This window comes from Primulina tabacum, chromosome 8 (genome assembly GCF_025594145.1).
Source record: "Primulina tabacum isolate GXHZ01 chromosome 8, ASM2559414v2, whole genome shotgun sequence".
Lineage (NCBI taxonomy): Eukaryota > Viridiplantae > Streptophyta > Magnoliopsida > Lamiales > Gesneriaceae > Primulina > Primulina tabacum.
Genome location: NC_134557.1, coordinates 2,538,915 through 2,566,449, shown reverse-complemented (window position 1 = coordinate 2,566,449; position 27,535 = coordinate 2,538,915). Strand labels below are relative to the sequence as shown.

Below are 27,535 nucleotides of genomic sequence, written 5' to 3'. Positions count from 1 at the left end.
TGAAAAATTCAAAAACGGCTTTGCACACATCATCTTTAATTATATTCCAGCAACTTTTGAAGAATTTAGCTCCAAACCCATCCGGTCCCGGTGCTTTATCATCATCTATATCATGCAAAGCTAGCTCAATTTCAGCAACCGTAACTTGCTTAGTGAGACCATCCCATTCATTTTCGCTAACAAACTGTCCCTCTTCGAACGTGCCATCATCGAGAATGTCTCTGTCCATATTGGTTTCCAACAAACCCTTGTAATGTTCCACAATACATTTGGCTACCCCTTTTGTGTCAGAGCATATGCTGCCATCTTCTCTTGTAACTGTCAAGATTGCATTCCTTTTGCTGTTTCTTTTTATCAAATCATGGAAAAATTTAGTGCAGCGATCCCCCTGTTTCAAGTAATTGATTTTCGCTTTTTGAGATATGAACATTCTTTCAGCCTCTAACATCTTCTCAGTGCGTCTTTTTATTTCAACATAATCAGCTGCCATGACCCCATCTTTCAATAAATTCAATTGCAAATTTTCCAACTTAGTTTTCATAGCAGTAGCACGTGCCGAGATGTTGCTGAAATTGTATCTGTTAAGGTTCTGAAGAGGCTTCTTTAGTGCAGAAAATTTCCGTTTTAGCATGTATTGAGCTGTACCATGCCCACAAAACTTCCATTTAGATGAGATAAGGACGTGGAAATCATCACAAAGTATCCACATGTTGAAGAACTTGAATGGCTTAGGACTTTGTTTCTTTTGTTCTAGTACCGAAATATGATAGCAAGAGCATGATCTGATGTACAACCCGGAGCTAGAAAATCTGATAACCCATCAAAATTTGAAGAGAGCCAAGCTTGATTCACTAACACACGATCCAGCTTACTACAGACAGAGTGGCTCAACCAAGTGAAGAAGCAACCTGTAGACTGAAGATCAACCAAATCCAAAGATGATACACAATCCACAAAATCTTTTGTTTCATAATTTTTGACTGGCAGTCCACCTTTTTTCTCATTTTGTGATAATACATTATTGAAATCTCCCATCAAAATCCACGGAGAGTCATATGTAATACCAAATAATTGCAAATCAGCCCAAAGATCTCGTCTCTGCACAATCGTATTAAACCCATACACAAATGATGCACAAAACTTGTTATTAGTAACTAAACAAATAACATTGACATGGATGCATTGAGCCCTTGTTCCCAAGACATTAACACGAACTTTGAGTGGGTTCCAAATAACAAAAATTCTACCCTTGTTGTTAGTAGAGAAATTATGAGCATAATTCATACCTGAGCATCGAATCCTTATGAAATTCAGTAGGTCTTTTTCATATGATGTGTGGTTAAGTTCTACAAATTATTAGAATCATTTATGTTGGGATGTTTTAGAATTAACGAGTATAAATTAAGCCAAAAAAAGACGAAAAAGTTTCGATCGAATAAAACAGATTCAAACTTGTACTTAAAAACTACCTTAGAATTTTAGGGGCAGAATGAGAAGCGTTGAAACGCCTAAAAAAGAAACCCCGCTTGCTCATGGAAATTTCCAAGCCGTAAAGGAGGCGCTCGCGTGCGCAGGAGAAGCGTTCATGCGCCCCCTAGAGGCACTTAAGTGCCTCCTTGTGCGCATGCAATGCGTTGAAGCGCCCATTTAGGCTCTTCAGCTCAGCATGATTGGCATAGGCTGCTATCAAGCTAGAAAGAGGCGCTCAATCACCTGATAAGTGGCGCCTAGACAGCTACAATGCTGTTTGGAAATATACACCAGTTTTCGTTAACCAATGCATCTAAATTATGTCATTTGGAGTTTTTCATCTGACTTTAGAACTAAAGACACCTCAATTAGTGAAACAATATGTCCATGCAGATTGATAACTTTAAACAGAGCATCAAATATCATTTGAATCAATATTTGATCAGATTTGCGAACACTATTTGGCATTCATCTTGTCTTCATATTATTCTTTTCAAACAAGGAGAGAGATTTGTCCTGTTTATCGTGCTTATAATTTACGGTGCTTATTACAAGAAAAGTTGTTGTATTTTTGAAGAAAATTACCAACCGTCGAAACATCAGAGCGGACAAATTTTTCTTAAAGACACATTTTTAAACAGTAAACTGAATTTTTTCGTTATTTGTCATATTCAAGTTTTCATCACCAACAATATATCATTTTGTTATCTGTATCTTTGACTTATTATTCATATATAATATGTTATTATTACTCGTCTCATTCCACGGACCGGATGAAAATTCAAGAAATATAAATTGATAATATGGATCCAAATTATGATTTGGTGTATCCTATGACACGCTGTATATGAAAATATGTGGGCAGTTACACGATAAATAATAGGTTTTTTTTTTAAATTAAATTAAAGTTGGAGGTGTCTTTTCCCCAAACATTCCTAAAATTTAAAAATAAGCCCTCGTTTCCAAAATTCCAAAACCGCACTCCCTCTCTCATCATCAGATCACAGAAAGCCAGGAAGATTATCAAGCCCCCTACTTTTATTTCAAAAATCCTGCCGAAAGGTCTCATCTTTTTTTAAAATCCAGCCCCAATTTTGTTACTGAAAATCGCTCACTTGTGCAGTTGTGTTTGGTCGCGGTTGAACGTTGAGATAAAGGAGATGGACATTCACTGCAAGTTCCAAATCTTTGACTCCTTTCCAGCTTAGGACAGATCTTGGCGTCGTGGTTTTAGCTCTCTTTTTATTTTCTTCATCGCTGCTGTTTTCACTGAATGGCTAAGCGCGTGTACGAAGTTTGGAAGGGGAACAATGTGAGATTTTTGTTTCTGCGCTTTTATTTTTTGGTACTTTTACTGTTTATTCATACTTCAAAATTTCTGGGTTCCTCTTTTCTGGGGTGTATGTTATGCTTTCACTCTGGCTTAGACTACGGCTGTGTTTTTCCCTTTATCAGTGTTATCAGCATTAAAAAAATATTTTTAGTTATTTAAGCTCATTTCTGTGCTTATTTTTTGTTTGAGTGGAAATGGATCTTGTCCAGTACTGTTAGGAAGTTGTGGACTTTATAGAGTGGACTTTATAGAGTGCTTGTCATGATAACTTGGATAACTTTAGTTGAAATTTAAGGGTGTGGACTTTATCTCTGATGCTGGGGCTTTTACAGCTAACTCTTGCTTTATTGAGGTCTTATAGATGATTAATATGTATGATGATGATGAATGCTGTTTCTTTCTCCTTGTCTAAATCTATATCTGCAAAACAATCTTCTGTAACTTCTTGAAATAGCATCAGGCGTTCAAGGGTAAGTTTCTTGGTAATCAAATGTACAAGTAATAATTCTACAGGGCAATGGATAAACATGTCTTGGAATGAAGGTTATCAAAAAAACTGGTTTCTATGATGATTATATGTTCTCAGTGATTATTTTTTTGGGCTGGAAGTCATTTCTTTGACGGATATTTCTTGTTGTATTGATATTGGAGAATGTGATCTCAGAATGGTTTAGGGGATAGTAGTATGTTTCCTCACTGCAGTTAATGATGTAATTAAAATCGTATCGAATCATGAAGTACTACACATCCTTACACTCATTAGTCATTACACAGTACTAACTTAAGTTTGCCACCAAGATGATAAAATAAGGTGAAGCATTCTTGCACAGGGAAAAGAGCTAAAAATTGGCCATGTGTGTTTGGTCAGTGCCTTTACTTGTGCTTCTCTGGAGTTATAGAAGTTTAACACAAAGCGTAGGAAGTGAGAACTTGCATCCACTGTGGTTAGATATTATTCTTATTATTAAACTATTAAAAAGGGTTAAAGTGTGGAAACTAAACATTATAAATGTCATAAATTCTCATAAATACTCTGGTACTGGTCTGGATTTTATAAGTTGAATAACATTTTCATCATCCACCTCTTGCAGATCTTTTTCCTTGGTGGGAGATTGATATTTGGCCCTGATGCGAGGTCATTGCTCGTCACCTTATTGTTAATAATCGGCCCAGTCGCTGTGTTTTATGTTTTTGTTGCAAGGCATCTCCGCCATGAGTTTTCCTCGCATAATGCAGGATATGCTATTATGATTGTCGCTATTCTCTTCACAATTCATGTCAGTGCCAATACTTTTTTGCTCATTGATGCTTTCTTTAATAATATGGCACTCTTTGAAATTTTGGTTGGCATGCACTTTCCCCCACCTTTTGTATGATGCAATTATAGATGTTCTAAGTGGCAAGGATGTGTGGACATTTTTCATTTGGCCATATTCCTGAACTTCCTGTAGAGTGTAGACTATGTTATATTTCATTAGGTAAAGCATAGTTCGCACCTGAGGGAGCTGTTATACTAGCAGGTATAGTTGATGCCGGATAAGGCCGGTGGTGAGGGTCTTGTATGCTAGAGGAAAAAAAGATACTAGCCATGTAAAAATGAAACATCCATCAGTTCCTTCGGTGTTGATGTATCTGTACCTATATAGCAAGGATTAAGCAATGGCCATCGTAGTAACTGTCTTGGTTTCTATGGTTTGTCAATGTGTGAAATTACCCGAATACCCACTCTCTTTGCACAATGGAGACATGCTAGTTTACCTTCTCACCAATGACGCCGTGGCTGCATCTTCTCATGTATGTCGACCATTTTTTTGCCAAGTATTTACTCATTTACGTAAAAGTTCTCCTTATTACAAAGTGCATTTAATTTTCCGTGTCTCCTTATATATTTACACTATTAATAAAGCGAGAGTTTTTAGTCGTAACTACCTTTTAGTAAAGCCTTTTTCCTAATCCAAAGTTGCCCTTCACGCATTTTAGCTTTGATACACAATTTGTTCTTGAACTCGACTCTTTAAAAAAAAGGAAAAATAATTTTTTCTTAAGATCTTATCATATATGTATTTCATTTATTGAATTGTTATGGATTTCTACCTTTATTTAGTGTAATAGAGTGTGCGATTATAAAAAAATAATTTTATTAAATCTCAAGTCATATTTAATTTAATTTCAAGAGTATTATAATTAAATCAAGAACTTTAAGTGCACCATGTGTACAAAACATAATATTCACGTGATTATATTATACATACAACGTATATGTGCAGTTGCTAGAAAAGATAAAGATGGAAAGGGACCCTTTTTGATTTTGTGGTGAAGTTCCTTATAAATACCCAATTTACACTCTCTCTACTCTTCATTTGATTGAATGAATACATACAAAACTCCTTTCCAATTTCCCTCTTTAATTTTGCATTGGCATTTATCCCATATTTTATGAGTTGCTCAACGGTTCTTTTACTACTTTTAAAGTCCAATTTTTTAATTAAAATACATCTATATTTTAGTTTGTTTCACATTCGCAACGCATGTGCACTTATTACTAGCTTAAACTAGATGCCAACTTATCATGCATGCTTAACTGTGATTATTAAATGATTTACTGGACAAAGTGCTTGTTTTCTGTTCTCAGCACGCGTGGATTGCAAATTGGCTCCGGCTATATCTTATGTGTTGACTTTATTACCCTTAGATTTTTTATATTCGATCCATGGCCTTAATTCTAATTATGCAATCCACTTACCTTTATTCGGTCTCTTTGCACTCCGCTCTATTTAATGGCATTTCTCTTGAGTCACTAATTCAAGTATTTGTTGGTTTATCACGAGATTTAACTAATTTTGACAGGTTTTGGTGCTTCTTCTCCTTACTTCAGCTCGTGATCCAGGTATTGTACCGCGTAATTCACATCCACCTGAAGAAGAATTTCGTTATGACAATTCAGCATCAGTGGAGATTGGTGGGCGGCAGACACCAAGCCTCCAGTTTCCTCGAACTAAAGAAGTGATGGTCAATGGACTTCCTGTAAGAGTTAAATATTGTGATACTTGCATGCTCTATCGCCCTCCTCGTTGCTCACATTGCTCCATTTGCAACAATTGTGTGGAGCGTTTTGATCACCACTGCCCTTGGGTAGGCCAGTGCATAGGATTGGTATGTCAATTCATCATGAGACTGTTTACATTTGGATTCTCCCTGCTTTTCCTTCTTAGATGCATTATCATGCCCTTTATTTTTTTACTATGTTTTTACGTTAGTGGCCTAACTGGCTCTTCAATTTTTCTATGTGCAGCGAAACTACCGGTTTTTCTTTTGTTTTGTCTCTTCTGCTACACTTCTTTGTGTCTACGTGTTTGCGATGTCTGCTTTGTACATCAAGGTTCTGATGGATGATTACCATGGGACAGTATGGAAAGCAATGAAAGAATCTCCGGCATCTGTAATTCTGATGGCATATTGTTTTATTTCCTTGTGGTTTGTTGGTGGGCTTACCGGGTTTCACCTTTATCTAATAGGCACAAATCAGGTTGGATTTATTGTTTTATTTATTTGTCCTATTTTTGGTCTTGTTGCTTGTTAATCTGATTATTGTTGGTTGGTTGTTAGAGTTTGGTTTTCGATTATTCAAGAAACTCTAAAAAGAGCTAATGTGGTTTGTGCTGTGAAAATTTTGTGCTATTTTTTTTTATCAGAATTTGATACCTCCTCGACAGCCATTCAGGAAATCATGGTAATGACATAAGTGGATATCATTTTATTTTCTGGGCTTTGAGGCGCATACTAGCACATCACTGCATGGTTGGTTGCTGAATGGGTTGTTCCCTTGTTCTGGAATCCTTCACTATACTGGAAAAAATAAATGATGTCGAGTGGGTTCGGAAGAAGGGAATCTGTTGGCGTTTATTTGAAAGTAAGATAAAATATATTCATGGTTATATCTTTTTAGGGAAAAGTAGGGAAGCATGAGGGTGGTGATTTGGATTGGCTTGTAGAGAGAAAATCTGAAGGAGGCTAGTAATGCCCTTAATATAGCGCAGTCAGAATCCCAAGTTCCGTCAAAAGTTCATTTAAGGATAATACCGCATAGAGATAGAGCATTAGAATGAATTGATGTAAAATGAAAAATTCTACCTTATCTGACATTTTTCCCTTTTAAATTATTCCAACTCCCTGGTGGTGTTGGCTGTTGAGAATCATTATTATATCACGTGTGATATTCCCATGATATAGTTCTATTCACCCGGTTGCATTTAATTCAAATTCTCTTTGTTGTGTTTCTGCAGACAACCTATGAAAATTTCCGCTATAGAGCTGAAAACAGAATCAATGTTTATGATCGTGGGTGTTTAAATAACTTTTTGGAAGTATTTTGTACGATGGTAAAACCTTCAAAAAACAACTTCCTAGCATTTGTACAAGAGGAACCACAAAGGCCTACTCTGCCTACTACCCGGGATGCTGAACCTGTTGATACAGGCGAGGATCGACGCATGAAAGTGGAAGATGATCTGGATATTGGTGGAGATTTTTTGAAGATCTCGCAGCGTCACAACATTGAAGATATCGAAGCAGATATTCGTAGCAGAGGAAGCGATGTTCCCCATCATAATTCCTCTGATGGTGATTCTGTTTTTGGATCTGATAGGCGAGTCCCCGCCATGCAATCAGATGTGAGACACTCAAGTTGGCGAAGAAGAAGTGGAAGCTGGGAGATTGGATCGGAGGGGACTCATGCAACTCCAAAAGAAGCATATCAATGAGCACTGAGAAGGGCAGTTGATGAGATTCACACTTCGGAAAGGTTACATTTCTACATGCTTGATTATGGTGTCGCTTTTGGACTTTGGAGGAAATATGCCATGTGTTTGATATTCAATCTTAGGCAGGGAGTTTCAGATGTACTTCATATTCCGGACACTTTTGATCCTCTGATCTCAATCTAATATTTTTCCTGATTATTTATATAGCGCGAGGGGTAATTGCTTTCTTTTCCCTTGTATTGTATTTTCCCTAAAGTAATCAGGCTTTTTATTGATCTGTTGTGTGGTCGTGTTTTCTGGAATTGGTATTCTTTGTGTAATTAACCTCGGAGGTCAATTATGGATGGTTTTATAATATATATTTTGTTTCATATTGTATGCTATTTTTTCTTGTTTAAAAACCTCCATTATGGATAATTTTGCGATAACTTGTGACCAATATTCGGTGTGCTCTTTGTCTGTATCTCGGGTATACTATGATTGGTGTAGCAAGAAGAGTGGCATTTGTAGCATAAGATACCAGCGGCCTTGGCTTTGGCCTTGGCCTTGGGGCTAGCCAATAATGCCTACATAGGGGTGAACAATCGATCAAAATCAATACGGTCGGTTAACCAAAATTTTGCCATCCCTAGACTATGTAAACAGAAAATATTTTTGCTGGGAGTATATAACCATGTTACATAATTCGTAAAAAAAACAAGCATTTAATATATATTTTTTATTAAAAATTTATAGAAATTATGAGTGAATAAAATTCTCGTCAGTTCATGAAACCAAGAGAGGAAATGCAATATCAGAAGGTTTTTATGCAACAAGTATGATATCACTCAATTATTCGACAATCATGGCACCGAACGAGTAATTTGAATAATATACTAATCTCTGAGATACAAATTCGAAGAGAAAATTGTACAAGCCTTGTTTTATTATAAAACAGTTGTGGGTACATCTACAATTGGTAATAGTAATACTGCACAAAATAAAGGCCAGAAATAAATATAAAGTTTACAGAGAAAGACACAAAACAAGACCCTCGACTCTAAAACAAGAAGAAAAAGGTTCTTGAATGAATACCCTTTGCAAGAAGGTAATATAATTTATGAAAAAATACTTAAAAAACTTTATTTTCTTTTAGAATCACGGAACAACATAATTTATCCAAAGAATTGATGAAAACAAATATAAATGTGTGCATCGCAACCCTTTTTTATCTACACACACAAATCGCCCATACCTTCTTCAAATGAAATCTTTCCACTTCATGTCCATCAAAGATTGGGATCTTTCCCTTGAAATTCTTCTGTTTTCTGGAGTTACCACGAAAATTTTCCACGTGTGAACGCAAAAAGGCTGTGGTTGACATGATTAATCACAATTCAACCCGCAGACTTCAAGTATTATACCGTCTCTCGACAAAAACGGGTTGATTCGTACCCACAACAATGAGAATATAGAAGCAAGAAGAATGGACCACACCACAATGATGGTGGGAATCCTGTTTTGTCTACCCATGAAACCTTTGAGGAAGGGGTATAAATGGAGAATGACCCAAATTGCGAAAAACAAACGGCCAAATAAAGGACCCCATGATTCGTACCCATTGCTTATGGCATCCGATATACCAACTATAACGCCAATGATGTTGATGATCATTAGTGTCAGCGGAGGGACCAATAATGAGGTCCATTTGAAAAGATAGAGATCAGAATAATCTCCATCGTCTGCGGCTTTGGAAGTAACAGTGAAATTTGTGTTCACACCAGCCAAGACCTTGAGGAGACCTTGGATCAGAGCAAAGAAGTGGGATGAGACGCCTCCAATTACCCAAAATTGCTCGTTTCTCCACATGTCATCTATCCCAACACGTCCCCACTGAATTTCTAGGACACTCGTTGCAGCGATCGATATAAAGAGTGCCATGAAAAGTATACTGGCATAGTTGCTTATCTGTAGATGAACAAGAAACATATCAGCACCAATGCCATTAAAGGTAATAAAGAAGTTTCTGATTGGGTGTGATCTTGTAACTCATAGAACATATTATAAAATTTAATTCATAATATTAAGATCACGATTCATCGTTAATATGATTTAATGTTACTTTATACCGCATATATCCCAATATTTTCACTTATATGAGGAGATGACGATTGCAACCTACTAAAGAAGATCTAATAGAATTCTAGCCCTTTGGGCATTGTGCTGTGGATACAAAGGTCTTTAATGCCGAACCACGTAATGAGCAGGAAAAAATTCGAAACAGCACGCAAAGTAGCTCAATTCTGGAACAGAGCTTACCTCAGGGACAATGAATTTTCCTGTGAGGAGACAGACTGCTGGCAAGGTACAATAAGCAATCAAGGGAATAGAAGTCAATGGATAGATGATTGAGTTTATGTACGAAAATCTCTCTAGTGGCTTTAGACCACACCCATATCCATACCAAATCGGGCAATGCCTGCTCAAGAAAATTTCAACTGATCCCAAGGCCCATCGAAGAACTTGGTGCAAACGATCGGAAAGATTGATCGGGGCCGACCCCTTAAACGCAGGTCTTTTGGGTATGCAATAAACAGATCGCCAACCATGACAATGCATCTTAAAACCGGTTAAGATATCTTCAGTTACAGAACCATAAATCCATCCAATCTGGAAGAATAGAGGTGTGAGAACATATAAATCAAGAAAATGTTGTGAAGAAAACTTTATTTGCAGAGAAAACACACCTCTCTTCCCCATTCAGTTTTATCTTCATAACCACAACTAATGACATGAATAGCTTCCTTTAAGAGCGATGCAGAACTTGCTACAGCAGGAACACCACCATCTTCAAGAAGTGTCGAAGCAATGAACACAGGTGACTGTCCAAATTTTTTTTCGAACTTTATTTGGGGCATGAGGGATGATTTTCCATTGTCAACTCCTGCCCAAAAAAGGGGAAATAGAAGCATTCATCAGATTATTGAAAAAGGGTATAGATGACTCTTGACATTTTTTATGGGGCCGAGTTCTGTCGTGGTAACTAATTTTAATTGCAACCCCATAGTTTCAACTCACCTTCGATTCCTTCCTCGATATTTTCTAGAGCATGAATCTGTGTCGAAGCTTCCCTAACCTTGGTATTTTTCTTCTTATCCTTCGACATCTTTTTCTTGTTTTTCTTTCTCGATCCAAAACAGAAGCAACACCATTTTGGCCAACAATTGCATGTTTTACCAGGGGGCTTCGCCTTCTTGGGGGCATCAAATCCATAAAGTGCTTGCCTCCTGAAGACACATCCAGTTCCAACATATATCGGACCTTGGATCCCATCAAGTCCTTTCATATTTATCTGTTAGAAATCATGAGAAAATTAGCTTCCTGAAGATGAAACTCATGAAAGGATTAATCCAATATCCACAAAAGGAGTCTCACGTACATCGAAAAAGACAACATTACGATTCGAATATCGATCATGCTTATCAATTCCATCAAATCTTTGAGGAAATTGCACGTAGCATATTTTCTTTCCAGATTGAGGGTCCATCATGAAACACATAGCTTCCCTAAGGGCTTTGCTGTTATTTATGTAGTGGTCACAATCAACATTGAGTAGGTAAGGTGCATTGGAGATGACAGCCGACACTCTTATCTGGAATCACATTTAAAAAACAAAGAGAATGAATAAGATAGCTTAATATGTCAAAAACCAATCTCGAGAGAGAAAATAAACAAGATTGAAATACCAAAGCATTCATAGCACCGGCTTTTTTGTGATGCTCAAAACCTGGCCTCTTCTCACGAGAAACATATATAAGCCTAGGCAACTCATTCCCTTCAATATCCCGAACACCATTTTGACCAAGGAACACCTGAAATGAAAAAAACAGCATTTATTTGTAAATAATATGTTGCTGTGTCTTCATCAAATAGATACGATAACGGCGAGGATGAATTTTTTATTATACCTGTATCATTCCTGGATGGTCTCGAACATTATTTCCGGGCCATGGAGTACCATCCTGCATGGTCCAACCATCCTCAGGAACCTTCTGTGCTGTGGCAACCAATCCGTTTATTCGAACTTTGAACTCTTCGTATTCTCTCTGCATGAAAGCAATCACAGCAGACAAGTTGCAGCCATTAAACTTGCACCGAAACAGAACTTACTCAGTGGATGACTAGATTTTCTTGGTACTCGGAGTAACTAAAACAAAAAATGGTAAGTTTACTGAATGGAATACGAGCATCTTTTTCTACATTTCACAAAGAAAACTAGTGTACAAAGAGAAAAACAGAAAATTCTCAAACAACTACAGTGAAAGAGTAGGACACCTTCATAGCACGACGTTCTCTCACAAATGTTGGCTCGACCTTGTCTTTCAAATAGTCGACCTTTTGAGCAAAATACCATTCAGGAGCCCGAGGCTCTAGGCTATATTTCTTGCAGAATGGGACCCATTTTCGGGCAAACTCAGATGTTTCAGACAGAGCTTCAAAAGTAAGCATTGCAGCACCATCGTCCGAGACATAGCATGCAACCTTGTCAATCGGATAATCCACAGCAAGTATAGAAAGAACTGTGTTTGCCGTAATAAGAGGCGGCTCTTTCATTGGATCCACCGTACTCACGTATATGTCCACAGGAGCTAGCTCGGAGGGCTTTCCTTCTTTCTCATACCTAATAAAAATTTCAATTCACGTGAGTTTATATATAAAAACAAATTGCAATCGAACAGTGTGGATGCAGGAAATATAAAGATAGGTATATACCTCAGTGAGAGCCTATCCAGGTACGTTTCTCGCTCAATTGGGCACCATTTTGGAAGCTGATCAAATATCCATGACACAGCGAACCATATCTCACAAATAATGGAAGTTAACCATAATCCATATGCATCATTCACAGGGTGAAGGATTCTATAATGGAAGAACAACCCAAGAATCGCCATCCGTATTACAATGATTATTCGGTACGGGCTGATCTTGCTTGAAGAAATCGGTAACTTCCTGGAAAGTGGCTGCCTGCCTTCATCCATCCTGAAAATCATATCGTAATGAAATTTAACAAATATTATTATGCAATGGAAGAAATAATCATCTCTATTTGAAAATATCTAGCAACCGTAGGAGTTGTTTCATCAACGTACAAATTTCTTGAGAATTTTTCATTTATGCGAATCAACTGAAGATTAATATATCATGAAAATAAAGAAATATCAAGGATGACAAACACATTCAAAATCCTCTTCCGGGTAAGCAATTTGACTATCATCCCAAGTTCCAACCTCGCAAAGGGTTCGTTTCCAACATTATTACAAAATTAAGCTTTTATCCATTAAAACTCTCCATTTTCTGCCAATGGAGAATGTAATAGACCTTTGAGTTCAAAATCATGGCCTTGCTATCCATAGGGTGCCAACGTAGCAAAGGGATATGAAAGATCACATTCTCCCGAGGTAAAAAAAAAAATGGAACTTTGTACACCAACAGTAGTTTCTTGAATTAAATTCCAACTATGAAAAAGAAGAGTAGTTACTACAGAAACCAGTCAACCACTCATTAATACACTATTAAAAAACTTAGAATCAATAGAAATTTCACATAACAAGCCAGACCACCGACACTTCTTTACCGAATATAAATGAAAAAAACAATCAAAGAGAGTGGACCTACTTGGGTAAATCGGGATCATCCAGCTCATCTCCATTAACACCACCTTTATCTCCTTGATGCTTAACCACTTGAAGCTTATCATTTTGCTTTCTCTTCCATTCCTCCATTCTTTCTTTCCAGGCAATGGTACCATAACCATATACAGCCAAGTCTTTCTTCGGATCCATCGGCCGTGGCACTGAAATGTCGGTAGGCAAATAATATTTGTAACCCAGAAAAAGAATTTTAAAGAAAAATAAACAAATAATTTGAACCAAGTTCTAGGGAAACTTACAAGACATGGAAGAATCGGAGAACGGAGCCGGGTGGATTCGCTTTCCACGGCTCATAAATGGTGGGATAATAAGAGCATGCTTGTCGGCAGATATCGTATCATCCTTCACAAAAAACTCGAGACTTCAGTAAGCTTTTCAAATCAAAACACTTGAACATCAAGATTCCGGGTTTGAGTAAAATTTTCGAATCAAAACCAAATCTTTACTCAAGAAACAAAAAGACGAAGGAAAATTTTGATGACCAACCCACCTCTTGACCATACGTGAGAAGAGGGATATCTGAGTTAAGATTTGAAGCGTCCGCTTCCGACGCAACAGTGATCCCAGATGCACTCTGGCCAATATTATGGCGAGCAAAGTGGCCTGCTTCAGAATTTTGCAAAGGGACTCTCCTTTCATCGCTGTTATAGTCAAACTCGTTCTCCAAATCATCAAATTCATCTTCATCTTCGTCTCCGTCAACTCTAGGACTCCCTGTAAAAGTTAAGTGGGCCGGTGATAAAAAGCATAACAAAAAGCCGACAAAAGTTCAGAAAATTTCAGCAACTAGTTTTACCTTTAATGCGTTTGTATCTGATTTTGCACTGCGGACAAGCTTGATTACCCTCCCTTCTTTCGTACTCATAGCAAGATCTACAAACAGGGAATGCACATTCATTGCAGGCAACGAATGGCTCCCCATCTACCGTGAATTCAATCTCATCCCCACAAATCTGGCAATTTTGCCCGCTCAACTCTTTTACAGAAGTCACCTGAAATTGGGAAAATACATCTTTCAAGTGTGGACGAGCTATCAAATCAAGAAAACACAAGACTCTTACAATCAATTAAACTGATTTTGAAGCAAAAGCAGTAGAAATGCAGGAAAATGTAAAGTCGTTAAAGATTGCAACCGAAGCTAGAATTTTGACCGGCTCTGAAATCTAGAAACTCAGAAAGGAGGTGAAAGAAACTAATTCAGGAAAAGCCATTCACAAGACGCAGAAATTGTATCAGGTTTAACGCAAAAGGGCAGATTGTACAAACAAATTTGTATCAAGAAGAGGGTAAATAAATCTGAGCATCCAGAACAAAAGGCAATGGACGCTAAAAACTAAAACAAAAATATAACCAAAACGCATAAACACTTGAAAAAAGTAACCACATTTATCTTAAAAAGGGAAACCAAGTACAACCCATTTGACAGATGAACCCATGAAACAACATCATGATGAAATCTTTTCAAAGCACTCACTCGTCCAACATCATCAGCATTGATGACGACGAATTCATTCCTATTGTGTGAACCAGCAACAAGTCTGCCTTTAGTATCCATCCCAAAGAGAAAGAACGACTGAAAAACCGAGTCTCCTCTCTCCACTCACACGCAAACACTCAGAATTACAAGTAAACATAAAAATCAAACAACCCCATTTGCACGCACCCTCGTCGAAGAAAGAAAGAAAAAAATGCAAGGGGCCTCTGATATTTTCTCTCCTCTTAAACATACAACCCCTTCCATTAAACAATCAACTGAAAATGATACCTCAACAGACACTAAAGAAAACAAAACAAGAACACATTTGGAGATGAAAAAATGGTGTTTTTTTAATCACAGTGACTTCTTTTGTGTTTGGGAGTAGTTGTGTGTGTTGTTTCGTTTCCCCTCGATTCTTTTCTTGAGGGCAACCCCCTGTTTATGAAAAGGGTCCCTCTATACCCTCTCTCTTTCCTATTCTCCCCAACTTTTGTGCTGTGGTGAGCTGGGGTGGTGTATATCACAGAATCGTTTACCACGGGGTTCGAAGACAAAAATGCACGTAATTTGTTAGTTTTATTAATTTAAACAGATAATTTTAAGGGAGAGGGGATAGAAACACAGGCGTTGAATCTTCAACGTGGTAATATTCAAGGAACTGATTCTTACGTGATGGATTGATCGAAACACGGGGTACGATGTCAAAAACTATAGTAGAGAGAGTTCCACGCGCTGGGGCCCATAATAGTCATTTGGTATTTATTCGTTTTTGTTTTATTACTAAAATTTATAAATTGGATTTTTTAAAATTAAAAATAATTGTAAAGCTTATTACCGTAAAAAAATTATAATTATTAGTTGAAAAAATTTATTCATATGATTCAGCCAAAAAAAAATTACAAATTAGACAAAGAGATATCTCTTCTTCTTCTTTTTTGTAGTTGTAGAAACATATATAGTGTATGTGAATATTAATTTAAATCATTAATCTTCGACGCTTTCATCAAAACAATAATTTAAATCATTAATCTTCGATCTCTTGGCATGATCATTTTCAAAATAATTATATACTAAACAAATTAATTCTCAACTGATAATAGTTCGATACTACACTATTCCCAAAAAAAATCACCTCCACTGCGGTGTAAATTAATCGAGCTGCATTGATGGTCAATACCCGCGGTCACTTGAAAGGAAAAAAAGAAGAAGAAAGGAGGTATCTTTTAATTAAGGTGGTTCAAAGAATCGAAACATTTTTAAGGAAAATTTTTGTCTTGTTTTCACATTTTTGAACACTTGTATTTTGGATTGTGACTTTTATGCCAAATTTTTCGACTGCATGGTTCGAAGACGACGATGCTTTGTTTCTTTATTAGCATCACCTTCATGGTTTTAGTGTTCAAGTGTACTTGTCAAATGTGAAAATATATACCCTTCTAAAACAAAAACAAAAACAAAACTATGAGATATACAAAATAGACACACATATATGTATATATTTGTAACGACGTTGGCCAACTATGCACACATTTCAACTAATGATGTGAAACTCACATATTTAATATGATGGATCATATCAAATTTGTATATCTGATAGATGAGTATCATTTCATTAACAAACACAATTGATGAGAGCACAATATAACAATATAATATATATATATATATATAGCTAATAGAAAAATATAAATTTAAGATGTTTGGCGTTCACAAAATGTGATCTTCTATGTTATATGTTAAGTTACAATCTTTTATTCGTATGACCAAATTATACTAAAATAAAAATATTATTATACCCTCAAAATTAATAATTTAAATTCTCATAACTATTATTTAATAGATTATACATAGACACAACGTACACACATGACACTAGTATATAACCATTTAGTTACCATGCCATAAAAAATTGGACTAATTAGTTTATTTATTTATAGTTTCTCCTCAACGGTCGACATTATCGTCCGACAAATAAAATCAATGCAAAATTTTATCGTAAATAAATATATAGTTTTATTCGTTTGAATTAAGAATTATAAATTTATGGATATTTCTTAAAAAAAAATTCCATTTAAACTTTTAGATTTTTTAGTTGAAATTTATATGTAAAATCATTCTATCTTTTGGATTCGAATTAAGCTGCGAACTACAAGGAAAATATTTCAGTCTAATAATTGATGCATGCATTTAAAGACAGGGCATGTGTCCAGCCACAGGAATGCTTGGTCACATGTTCCAAGTTCTTTAATATAATCATACATAATAATTTATTTTTTCTGTTTCTGTTTATTTATTCTTTAACAAAAAAAATAAGTATTTATATTTTCTATTTCTCTGTATCTGTGAGGAAGATGAGACGGTTCTCTAACTAAACAAAGCGAGTGGTCCCTTTTCGATGTTTCTACTTCTGCCACTGTCTGTTAATTTATTGTTACCAAAATTACTGTGCAGTTATCGGGTTAATTTTAATCGAAAGAGTATAAATCAAATGAGATAATTAAATTACATTTTAGAGAAAATTATCCTCAATTAACCAGACAGTATGTTTTGTTTTTAAAAATAGTCGTTTTCTATTTACTAAAGTACATAGAACATTGCGTGCAGCTCGTTTGTTACAATTATCTATATATTAAACTAATAAAAATGACTTATAAATTCAAAATTTTATAGCATATAATAAGCAAGTATTTTGAGATCATATTTATCTTGGATTTAATATTGGTGTTCTCGTTAAAATTCGATAGAGTGAAAATAGTGACTTATAAAAAAATCACCATCGAAAAAAGATGAATAAAAATCGTCTAGAGTATATTAAACAGTGTAACCTCGAGGTTATAACCTAACAAATTTGGAATCAGTTCTTCCATCAATAAATTGGTCATTACATGGCTCAGCTTTAATATTGGACATAATGGAAATAACAATTTTTAATTTGTTCAAAGAGGCGAAAATTTGTATGAGACAGTTTCACGGGTCGTATTTTGTAAGACGGATCTCTTATTTTGGTGATCCATGAAAAAAATATTATTTTTTATGCTAAGATTATTACTTGTTATTATGAATATCGATATTGTTGACCCGTCTTACAGATAAAGATTCGTGAGAACGTGTCACAAGAGACCTAATCTTATTCAAAATATTATATATGTATGGCCCACATGGATACAGAAAAACGTAATTAAAAATTAACAGAAACCCAAGTGAAAACAAATGAGAATTCTCGAAATGATTGGTAGAACACGACAATATTGAAAACATGTTCTAACCACTTTGCATGTTTATATATTTATATACACGAAATTAATAATAAAAAAAAGTTATGCACTTATTGGATGCATAATTTGTTTAATGGCAGATTATTGAAATAAATTATAATAATTCTGCATTTGGTAAGAGTAAATGAGATCAAAGTTATTTTTATGTGTTAATATATGGCACCTAATTAATATATACATAGTCAATGTTTGGTATGATTTGTTTATAATTATCGTAATTTCGATGTTATGACAGTTCGATCTCAATGGAAGCAAGACGTGATTAATATAAGTACTTAACGTTAATCCACGACATGGTAGTGATTAGTTTAAGTTTCTATTTTATTACCATAAGTAAAACCATGTAGAAATCATGTTTCTACATAATCCTCTTGTAATAATTAAAAAAAATTATTTAAATTGATATCGGAAAAAATCCGATCTAAAAATAATCATATTTCTCGATTACTTTACCAAAAAAAGTATATATTTTGAAGTGCTAAAAAAAAAAAAAAAAAAAAAAAAAACCTTGATCGATCAAACATCAAACGAGAAATGAACATATGTGGACAGCATGGCAACGGCGGCTGAAGGTCACGCGCTCCTCACCTGTTTTCGTCGGTGGAATGCGACACCACCCACCCAATAAGAAGAAGTAAAGTCCAGAAGGTGGGGGCCCATAAGGCCCAATATTAATAATATAAAAGCCCATTAAAATGTGGGCCGTACCGAGTATCTTTTGCAAGCCATCTCCGCCGACAGAAACACACCACCTCGATCGACGGCGGGATATGAGCCACGTGTCGAAATCGTGGGACTCATTACAGCTAAGCGAAAACACTTGACTGAGTGAAGTTGGTCTGTCTATTTCATTAGCTGTAACCCCGAAATTGTTCAAAAGCTGGTTCCATCTTTTTTCCCCGTCAAATCATTATTGTTTGCATTATTATTCTACGAAATTATTTAGTATTTATATGTTATAATTATTTATTTTTTCGCTTGGTCGATTATTTTTAAATAGGAATCTAAAAACCACAAAATAAATTTTGAATGTTTTTTTAGTCTGATAAAAAAAAATTCCGAATATTTAAGGTCTAATGCTTTTTTTTAATGAAAATACAATTTCTGACTTATTATTAATTTTTATATATGCAATACGTGTGATTCGATCGCATTCACATTAATTTTAAATTGATTAATTTTTTTTTTGGGCTAGATACGATGCTGCACCATTCTAGCTAAGCCTAAAGTTTTAAGCAATTTGAATGTTATTATTTCTCAACAATAATAATATTAATATTAATCAGTACGGTATAAAGTCGTTATCAGTATATAATAAATAAGTGATGAACATAAATAATGACATTTATGAATTTGGTGCGCATCTGTATTGCATAAATATAATCGACAATATGCTTTCAAATTATATAATTTCTTATATAATATATATTTTTTATTTAAATACAATAATTAAAAACATTATGCCGAGAAAACAAAATTAAACATATAATCTTCTGCTCCTTCAAAAAAAAAAAAAAGGAAGTTACAAAATCTCAAAATGCAGTGAAACGTAAGAATTATTACATGACAAATCCATGTGATGTCAAAAAAATTTAAGTACATATTATAAATTTCGACCCGGTTTATTTTAAAATAGGATCCTGCCGACAGTCATTTAAAAAAATATGAAAATTACCCAACAATTATAGCCACCACATTCTTCTTTATTATCACTATTTTTTATTTAAATTATTTTAATTTTCCCACCGACAAAGGCATAAGCATTAAAACCATTTAGTTTTGATGAATTATATGTATAATTTTATTTTGTTGATTTTAAACTGTATTTAATATTTGCGTTCATAAATAATATAATAATCATTTATTGAATATAAAATTTTGATATAATTATTTCATCTGTACACATAAATTATGATATAGTTGGTGGGATCACTGTAAAACTATATATATAATTTGTATTCAAATATTTTGTTGGGTTATTTTTGGGTTGCCACTTGTTTTATTTAATTATAATAAATAAATAAATAAAGAGTTGTAGCAACTTCATTCGTAAATTTGTAAATAAAACTTTATTGTTGTCTGACATAGGATGGTAAGAGCAGTTAATAATATAATGAAATTGTAGCGACACCATTCCCCCCATTAAAAATACGATATCCCGAAAGTCTTTTATTTTCTGTTTTTCATAGAAAGTTGCCGAATTCTTTTGAATGCAATTTGAGTTTAAACAAGGTTGAGTGTAATAATTATTTCTGTTTGATAGAGCGATCGAACTGTGTTATTTGAGTTGCTGTACGGTTTAAAAGATTTGAGTTACACAATTACTACTAATTATAATTTTTGGTAAAACAGTAAACACTAGTTCCTATAGACAAAATACTCAAGTATAGTTTCGTTAAGTTCTTGATTCAACTTTAAATTTTAAAAAAATTGATTTTTAAACTTTTCGACAACATCAATAAACTTTTCGAAATATGTTCATTACGTAGTTATTTTTCTAGGGCGATTTGTATTTATTAAAATAATATTTTGCAATTATTTAAAAAGTCTAATTTTTTTAAGGTATTAGAATTTCCATACGGCATAGTTTTATATCCACGTGGACCTTACCAGCAAGTACTTAATTACCGACAACACGAAGTTATAATTAACATTATTTAAGTACATTTTATTTAATTAAATAAAGGAAGGATTTGTCGATATCGATTGTATTATTTTCATTGTTATCAAAAATGACAATCAACAAACAATACAATACAGAAGTTCTCCTAACAACTTTTCATAATAATTAACGTAACAAATCATAATCATTAGTCCATCGAAACACTGACAAAAATGTATTCAGACAATTTAGAAATTTACAAAGAAAAATATAAAAATTACTTATTTTTAGAGGTTACAAACACTTTCTTAAATTATTAATCGATAAATCTATACATAATCAGCAGAAATTTTAATTTTCTTAAATTTAAATCCTCCACAATTTTTTTTTAAAAGTAGAACAAAAAATATTATATTCCAAAAAAGATAGAATGATAATTACATGCTATTGCATTATACAGATAAGATGTATGTATCATCACCGTATATTTGACATTATCCTCCTCTGTGTTTAGTTGGAATTTTGTCATTGTGCTTCACTACAAAGACATATGGGCCTCACCCAGGCCCAATATAACATATCATCTAATCAAAATCATATATATATATATATATATATATTTAAAAATATCTATTTATTTATTATTTTATTGGTTTAAATTGAATTTCATTAATCTATACTATACTAACTAATTTTGGTACGTCAATATAACACCAAAATTTCTTTATAGTTTACTCTTCACGATATTTGTTAACTACCTTTGCTGGTGTAAGTTTATTAGTAATTTTTTTAGATTTCCTTTATTATTTTCTTTAATTTATTATCTCATTAAATCATATTTAATTAAAAGTATCATATCCTAATAAAATAACATATATTTTTTACACAAAAATTATCAAACACAAAAAAAATCAATTCGTGTGCCACGGAACACTGGTTTAAATAATATATATGCCCAATTGACATTTTAACTATCGAGAAAAATAAAATAACGATACCTTATAAAGTGGAAAATTGCTACTCGACTAAACCCAAAATTTTTGGAGAGCCCAGTCTTTCTATAAAACTAAATTGTGCAACCAGAACCAGCCCAATACCCTATAGCCGAAATACATGCACTGTAAAACACTCGAGGTCCCATCGCACGGGTAAAGCCAACCCACCCTTTTTCCTTCAATATCCGCTTAACCATATCGTTGACCCCATTGTACCTTGCGTCAGCAATCCTATTCATGGACTCTCCATGACCCTGAGTCATCAGCCTAGTTTTCACCACATCCATTGGGGTCGTCAAAGATGCAGAGATCGCCCCTGCCAATGCTCCGCAGACCACACTCTGAAAAGGCTTCAAAAAAGCTTTTCCTGTCTCCCTCAACACCTCAGTTTTCAAATACTCAAACGAAGAATAGCTCAAAACGCCAGTGGATAAATTCCTAAGCAATGTAGCACTATGACATCAAACGTCCCCTTGTAAATCTTGGACGCCCCTTTAGTCTGCAGCTTAGTTTTGATTGTATCAAGTGGATGAAGACAGACATATGTAAACAGTAAAAGCACCGGCAATGCCACCAGCTGCAGCGCCGATGACTGCCCTCTCAAGAACAGAAAGATTCTTGAACAAAGCATGGACCGCGGGAGAGCCTCTGGTGGCGGGCTTCAGCCAATTCTGAAACGTGGGCTTTTTTGGGTTGTTGATTTTGCTGTGAATCCAAACGCTGGTGGAGGAAAACTTCAAACTTACATCTAGAAATGTTGAAAATTCTGGGTTTTGCCTGGTTTTTGGGTTAGGGTTTTGGAAGCATGGAGTTGGGCAGGAAATGAGGGTGGTGTTGAGGTGGTTAAAAACGGAATTGAATTCGTCGATGGAAATCGAAGTGAGTGAATTTGCAGAGAGGAGGGCCAGAGATTTGCTGGTCGAAGCCTCCATCGAGGATAAAGGATGGGACATATGCTGTTCTAAATCAGGTTTGGATATGCCGAAGAATTCGTCAGCAACAGGGACCAGGGGAAGCCACGAGAAATGGCTGATAGAAGATGAAGACGGTACTCACGTTCCACAGATTTTATTTTGATTTTTATAATAAAGCTCGACAAAACTATCCTTTTTCATGCTTGTTAATTCTATTATAAAATATACATTTTTACAACAATTATTTTTTATCAAATGTTTTTTGATACATTTGTCAACCAATTTTGTTTGGATAAAACTAAAAAGACATATAAATACTAATAATTATGTATTATTCATTTGATGATATAAAAAGTTTCAAATCTTATAGATGTGCTACGGTACATCATTTTAAAATATATCTCCTAAAATAATTAAAGTTAACTAATCTCTTAAAAATCAATCTTCTAAAATATTAGAAATAAATCCAATATTACATCGATTTTTGGGGATAAAATCCTAAAAACTATTTGTATCAAGCTCCCCCTTTGTTAGGAAAAAAGCATGACAGCCATTTTAAAATTAACCTATGTTTAGTTTTTATTTTTTTTTTTAAAAATATGTCCAACCATTTCGCAGATGAAAATAATGAATTTATTCAATTTTAGTTTTTTTTTTTAAAAAAAAGCAAATTAAGCAGGAAAAAATTCGAATAAGCATTTGTAACTTGAAATTCTTGTTAAATAAATTAAAATTCCAAAAAAATTTATATTTATATCTTAGAAAAATTCAAGCAAAATGAATTTTAAGATTAAATGTTTTTTTATTTTTGTTTAGTTTCTAAATTATCAAAAAAATGAATTAATGTTGAAATTTAATAATATAAATAACAAATTATAGTATAAATAAGACTAAAATGATGTATTTGCAAAAGGATGTATTCCTATTTCCTCCCCCACCACCAAATAACGAATAAAATCAAAAGCCACCTTAATTCTGAAACCTACGGTGTTCTTACGACATTATTTCCGTAATTCTTCCTGCAGTTTTACTGCTCTGATGGGGGATGATTATTGGAGTAATCAGCAGCCTCCGCCGTACCAATCGGCCACTCCGCTTAAGCGAAATCGAACTGATTTTGGTATTTAACCGCTTAATTTGCCCTAATTTTTTTTCATTTTTTCATTTTGAAGATTTTGAATCTGTTTACGGATGAGAACGGGCCGTTGCTTTTATTTTTGTGAATTTTTCAGCTTCTCGCGAATTAAAAAAAGGCAATTGCTTTACTGCATTATAATTTGGTTTATTTTTAATTTGTTAACATGAATTCGTCCAGGGCTATTAACTTACGGAGTTTGAAAATTTAGCTTATTGTCATCAAACAGTTGTTTTATGGGTAATGAACTGAAAATTAACCTGAATTCGTCCAGGTGTTGAGTGTTGGTGAGTTAAATCCTCATAGCCACTTGTGTATTTGACTAATTAGCAAAATTTACTGTTCCCTTCATGACATTATCAGCACCTATTGGGTGAGATTTTTAATCGACAAACTGTAGTATGCATACCAGGCTGAAGGATATGCTTTACGATTACGAAAATCCAACAAAGATGGTGATATTGCTGGGTATTTTAAATTTAATCTGTCAGGACCTTATGATCCAAACCAAATGGAGCCTGGCAGTGTGTTGTGTTTTTTGAACCATCATTAATATAACATCATTTTGTTGACTCTTCTGGAACTTTTGAAGCCTAGTTTTCTCTCTATTTTCTGCAAATCACTTAAATGTTTACATTGAATTAAAATTTATGATTTGAAAGTTTGACCGGACTTTGATCTCCAACCTTTGGACCAAGACTTTTGCAATTTTCCCTTGATCGTTGGACCAAATAGATCATTTGTTTAATTTTCCAATTCTGTTTCTGCTTTTTTTCTGGTTTAGAGAAATCACAATCACAGAACTCTGTCCAGATTTTCAAAATTTGTAGTTCTCAGAAAATGTGTGACAACATACAGGAACTGTGGCAAATGACATTGGGTTGTGAGAAGAGGCGGATTAAGTTGCTTCTAAAATGGTTAAATTGAAGACTAAATGACTGCATGCAGTTCTGCCATTAAAGTTAAATGTTATTTCTTACTAATGTAGATTTTCCACCAATTGAGGGGAACTTCGCTTCTGAAATTCTATCCCGGAATCATGATCTGGATGGGTCTAGACCAATAAAGGACACAAAATCCTTAGGGTCAGCATATGACAATTATCTCCGTAGTTCGGTAATTCCTCCGTGTAATCTTTTTTCAGTTGTGTGTGCGCGCTGGAGTTTAAATAATTGCTTTTTTTTCCCCCAGCAATCACATTCTGAGGAAGGAAGTCAGTTTAACCAAATGGGGGTTGGAAATGCTACTGGTAGAGTTATGCCCGCTTTCCATCTACAGGATCATCTTGCAATAAAACATCTGGAAGATGTGGGTCCTGAACTAGCACCGAATGATAGAGGCACTGGTTTTGGTCCACCTCCGGTAAATAGAATTACCGTACCCCGGGAAATTATACCACTACCTCCAGATGCTTCTAGTACGTTGTACATTGAGGGGCTTCCACCAAACAGCACACGGCGGGAAGTGGCTCGTATCCTTTAAACGTGGTCATAATTATATGAAACTTTTTTATCTACATTTGAGTGCTTCGATAATGGTACATCCTCGAACATGTTCTTCATTCTTTAACTTCCAATAGATATTTTTCGCCCTTTTGTAGGGTACAAAGAAGTAAGGCTTGTAAGAAAGGATTCAAAACACGTAAGCAGGCTGCAAATTTTCCAAGATCTCTTTCCGCTCATGAAAACTTGAAATTTCTTCTAGTCCATCTTTATTCTTTCCCATATACATCATATTGAAGTTGACACGTATGTGAGGTTTTGATTAAATATTTACTCATGCAGCGAGGTGGAGATCCCCTTATTCTTTGCTTTGTTGATTTCATGGATGCGGCTTGTGCAGCAACTGCTTTAAGTGCTTTGCAAGGTGATTGCCTTTTGTTTTAAGTAAATATGGCTTCTCTTTTTAAAAAATATCAATTATTTAAGATTTTCAGGTGGTTAGATCTCGATTCCTCAAACTTCTGACCTCTTCATTTGTTTGGGTTGAAAAAATTGAAAGCGAATATTTGTCTAATTGAAAGTTATTTGTAACGTGCGACTGGTGTCCCCTTGACGTGTCGAAATGAAGACACTCATTGTTTTGTGAAAATTGGGGTAATTAGTGAAATGAAGCAATTATTTAAATTGTTTACAACTTGAGTTTACTAACAGGAAGGGTATGCATGTTATAGTATTCCACACTATAAGTAAATATTGGTTGTTTATGCAGGTTATAAGATGGATGAAGAAGATACAGATTCTCCTTATTTGCGTCTGCAGTTCTCAAAATCTCCAGGTCGGAGGTCTGCCCCTGGATCTCGCTGGAGGCGATGAGCAACTATAACTTTTCCTTCTACAGCATGACATAAACTTATTTGGATGGTAGTTAGTGTCCAAAATAAGTCAATGACTTAAAATCTTGCAATTTAGAAATGGGGCGTGGCTGTATGATTTCATCTCTTTTTATTAGCTGGAGGCATTATATTATATTATGTTGTATGATTTCTAATATAGCTTAATTTGGTTTGTTCTTTTCTTGTTCCAACTATATAATCTGTTTACTTGCTTAATTTTATTTTCAATAGTTGACATAGCCAACTTCTGTAAGTGGATATAATCCAGAAACCCACAAGCCAGCCACTGACAATTCTTTGTCAAAGATTGTTGTAACGTATGTGATTGAACATAGCGAAAATCCATCCTAATGTTGATGGAATAGGAGCCTCTAGGGTAATTATGTTGATGGAATACAATTATAATCGGACAACAATTTCTAACAGTGGTTTAAAGTGAAACCTGCTCACATATTTGTCTCCCATGAGGTCTTCGTGTTCCAGATGTGCTTTTTAGTTCACTGGTGACAATTTAAAGAAAATTTAAGAGAAGCTCGAAAATTTCAAGAGAAATTACGCAAAAAGAATCTAAATTGGTTAAGGAATTAAAAAACTCAAAACATAAATTTCGATATTTCGAATGATATTTGAAACAATTCAAGCAATGAGGGAACGTTCGCTGCTCCATCAAATCTGTGTGTAAATCGAACATGGGTATGAGAAACTCCCCACGTTTAGCTAAAGTGTTGGAAAGATAACATGCATTTCCACATCAACTGACACGCATGTTTCATTGCCCTCAACTGATGATACAAGGTAACCTTTCAAAATCTTCAACCAGTTACCAATCAGTGCCACCAGTCAAATAACAAATAGAGGATCACAGAATTGCAAGCCTTTTGTTTTCATGAAGAAGCATTTAAACAACCGATGCATAGTGCACTACCAATGGATCAAGCTGTTCTGAGCGGCGGCGAAACCAAAATAACACCACCCCCTCTCACGAATAGAAATGGCATCGTACGCCTTGTGGTCTGAAATAGTAATCAAAGTTATAAGAACATAGAGAATAACTTACTAAAATAAATGTTAGTTCAATTGAGCAAGAGCAAATACAGAAACGATACAAGTTATTAACCAAAATATTAATATTATAATAAAATTAATATTGTCATTAATAATAATAATATATAATAATAAGTTTTTGTTCAGAAAATTCTCGTACCTGCTCTCATCTTGCTCTATTAATAATTTTGAAACGGGAACGAGGGTTTAATATCCCAAACCCAAAAAAATGAGGATCGGGACATGTATTGAGATAAGGATGAAATTCGGAGACGAAAATGAGGATGATAAACTATTTTAATTCACCACTTAGGAGATTTGCCAATAATGCTGACACGCAACTTGGTTCGACACGCTCTTAGGACTAAGTCAGATTTAGAATGAGTTATTGGTTATTATCAACTTGGTTTTCTAGAATTATATCGAAAGATTTCTACTCTTCAACTTAATACAGTTTCTTCTTAAAAAAAGGAGAAAAGATTCACAGGAAATCAATGCAAAGCTT

General features: G+C 34.6%; 3 protein-coding genes and 1 pseudogene across 5 annotated transcripts; 2 read left to right on the top strand and 2 right to left on the bottom strand.

The window, feature by feature from the left end:
• The first annotated feature begins 2,392 nt into the window (after positions 1 to 2,392).
• Positions 2,393 to 7,932, top strand: LOC142552900 (protein S-acyltransferase 8-like). Of its 2 annotated transcripts, XM_075662798.1 has the most exons (6): positions 2,393 to 2,532; positions 2,594 to 2,782; positions 3,895 to 4,080; positions 5,651 to 5,956; positions 6,096 to 6,329; positions 7,087 to 7,932. In XM_075662798.1, exons 2-6 carry the CDS (start codon positions 2,744 to 2,746, stop codon positions 7,561 to 7,563), a joined length of 1,242 nt encoding a protein of 413 aa, XP_075518913.1. In that variant the 5' UTR covers positions 2,393 to 2,532; positions 2,594 to 2,743; the 3' UTR covers positions 7,564 to 7,932. The 2 variants fall into 2 exon arrangements, with proteins under 2 accessions (XP_075518913.1, XP_075518912.1); XM_075662797.1 differs by having other exon boundaries at positions 2,395 to 2,782.
• Positions 7,933 to 8,470: 538 nt separating this feature from the next.
• LOC142552899 (cellulose synthase A catalytic subunit 5 [UDP-forming]-like) lies at positions 8,471 to 15,220 on the bottom strand. The gene is made up of 14 exons (XM_075662796.1): positions 14,728 to 15,220; positions 14,050 to 14,245; positions 13,744 to 13,967; positions 13,493 to 13,595; positions 13,219 to 13,396; positions 12,316 to 12,582; positions 11,878 to 12,223; positions 11,511 to 11,648; positions 11,289 to 11,414; positions 10,982 to 11,194; positions 10,621 to 10,894; positions 10,290 to 10,486; positions 9,862 to 10,212; positions 8,471 to 9,510 (listed from the first exon to the last, which is right to left on the bottom strand). Exons 1-14 carry the CDS (start codon positions 14,806 to 14,808, stop codon positions 8,929 to 8,931), a joined length of 3,276 nt encoding a protein of 1,091 aa, XP_075518911.1. The 5' UTR covers positions 14,809 to 15,220; the 3' UTR covers positions 8,471 to 8,928.
• A 6,306-nt stretch (positions 15,221 to 21,526) lies between these two features.
• On the bottom strand, positions 21,527 to 22,736 carry LOC142554402 (protein MITOFERRINLIKE 1, chloroplastic-like; annotated as a pseudogene).
• A 706-nt stretch (positions 22,737 to 23,442) lies between these two features.
• On the top strand, positions 23,443 to 26,163 carry LOC142552898 (RNA-binding protein 2-like). 2 transcript variants are annotated; one of them, XM_075662794.1, is made up of 6 exons: positions 23,443 to 23,636; positions 24,640 to 24,767; positions 24,843 to 25,122; positions 25,231 to 25,292; positions 25,436 to 25,517; positions 25,863 to 26,163. In XM_075662794.1, exons 1-6 carry the CDS (start codon positions 23,555 to 23,557, stop codon positions 25,964 to 25,966), a joined length of 738 nt encoding a protein of 245 aa, XP_075518909.1. In that variant the 5' UTR covers positions 23,443 to 23,554; the 3' UTR covers positions 25,967 to 26,163. The 2 variants fall into 2 exon arrangements, with proteins under 2 accessions (XP_075518909.1, XP_075518910.1); XM_075662795.1 differs by having other exon boundaries at positions 24,510 to 24,767.
• Positions 26,164 to 27,535: the final 1,372 nt, after the last annotated feature.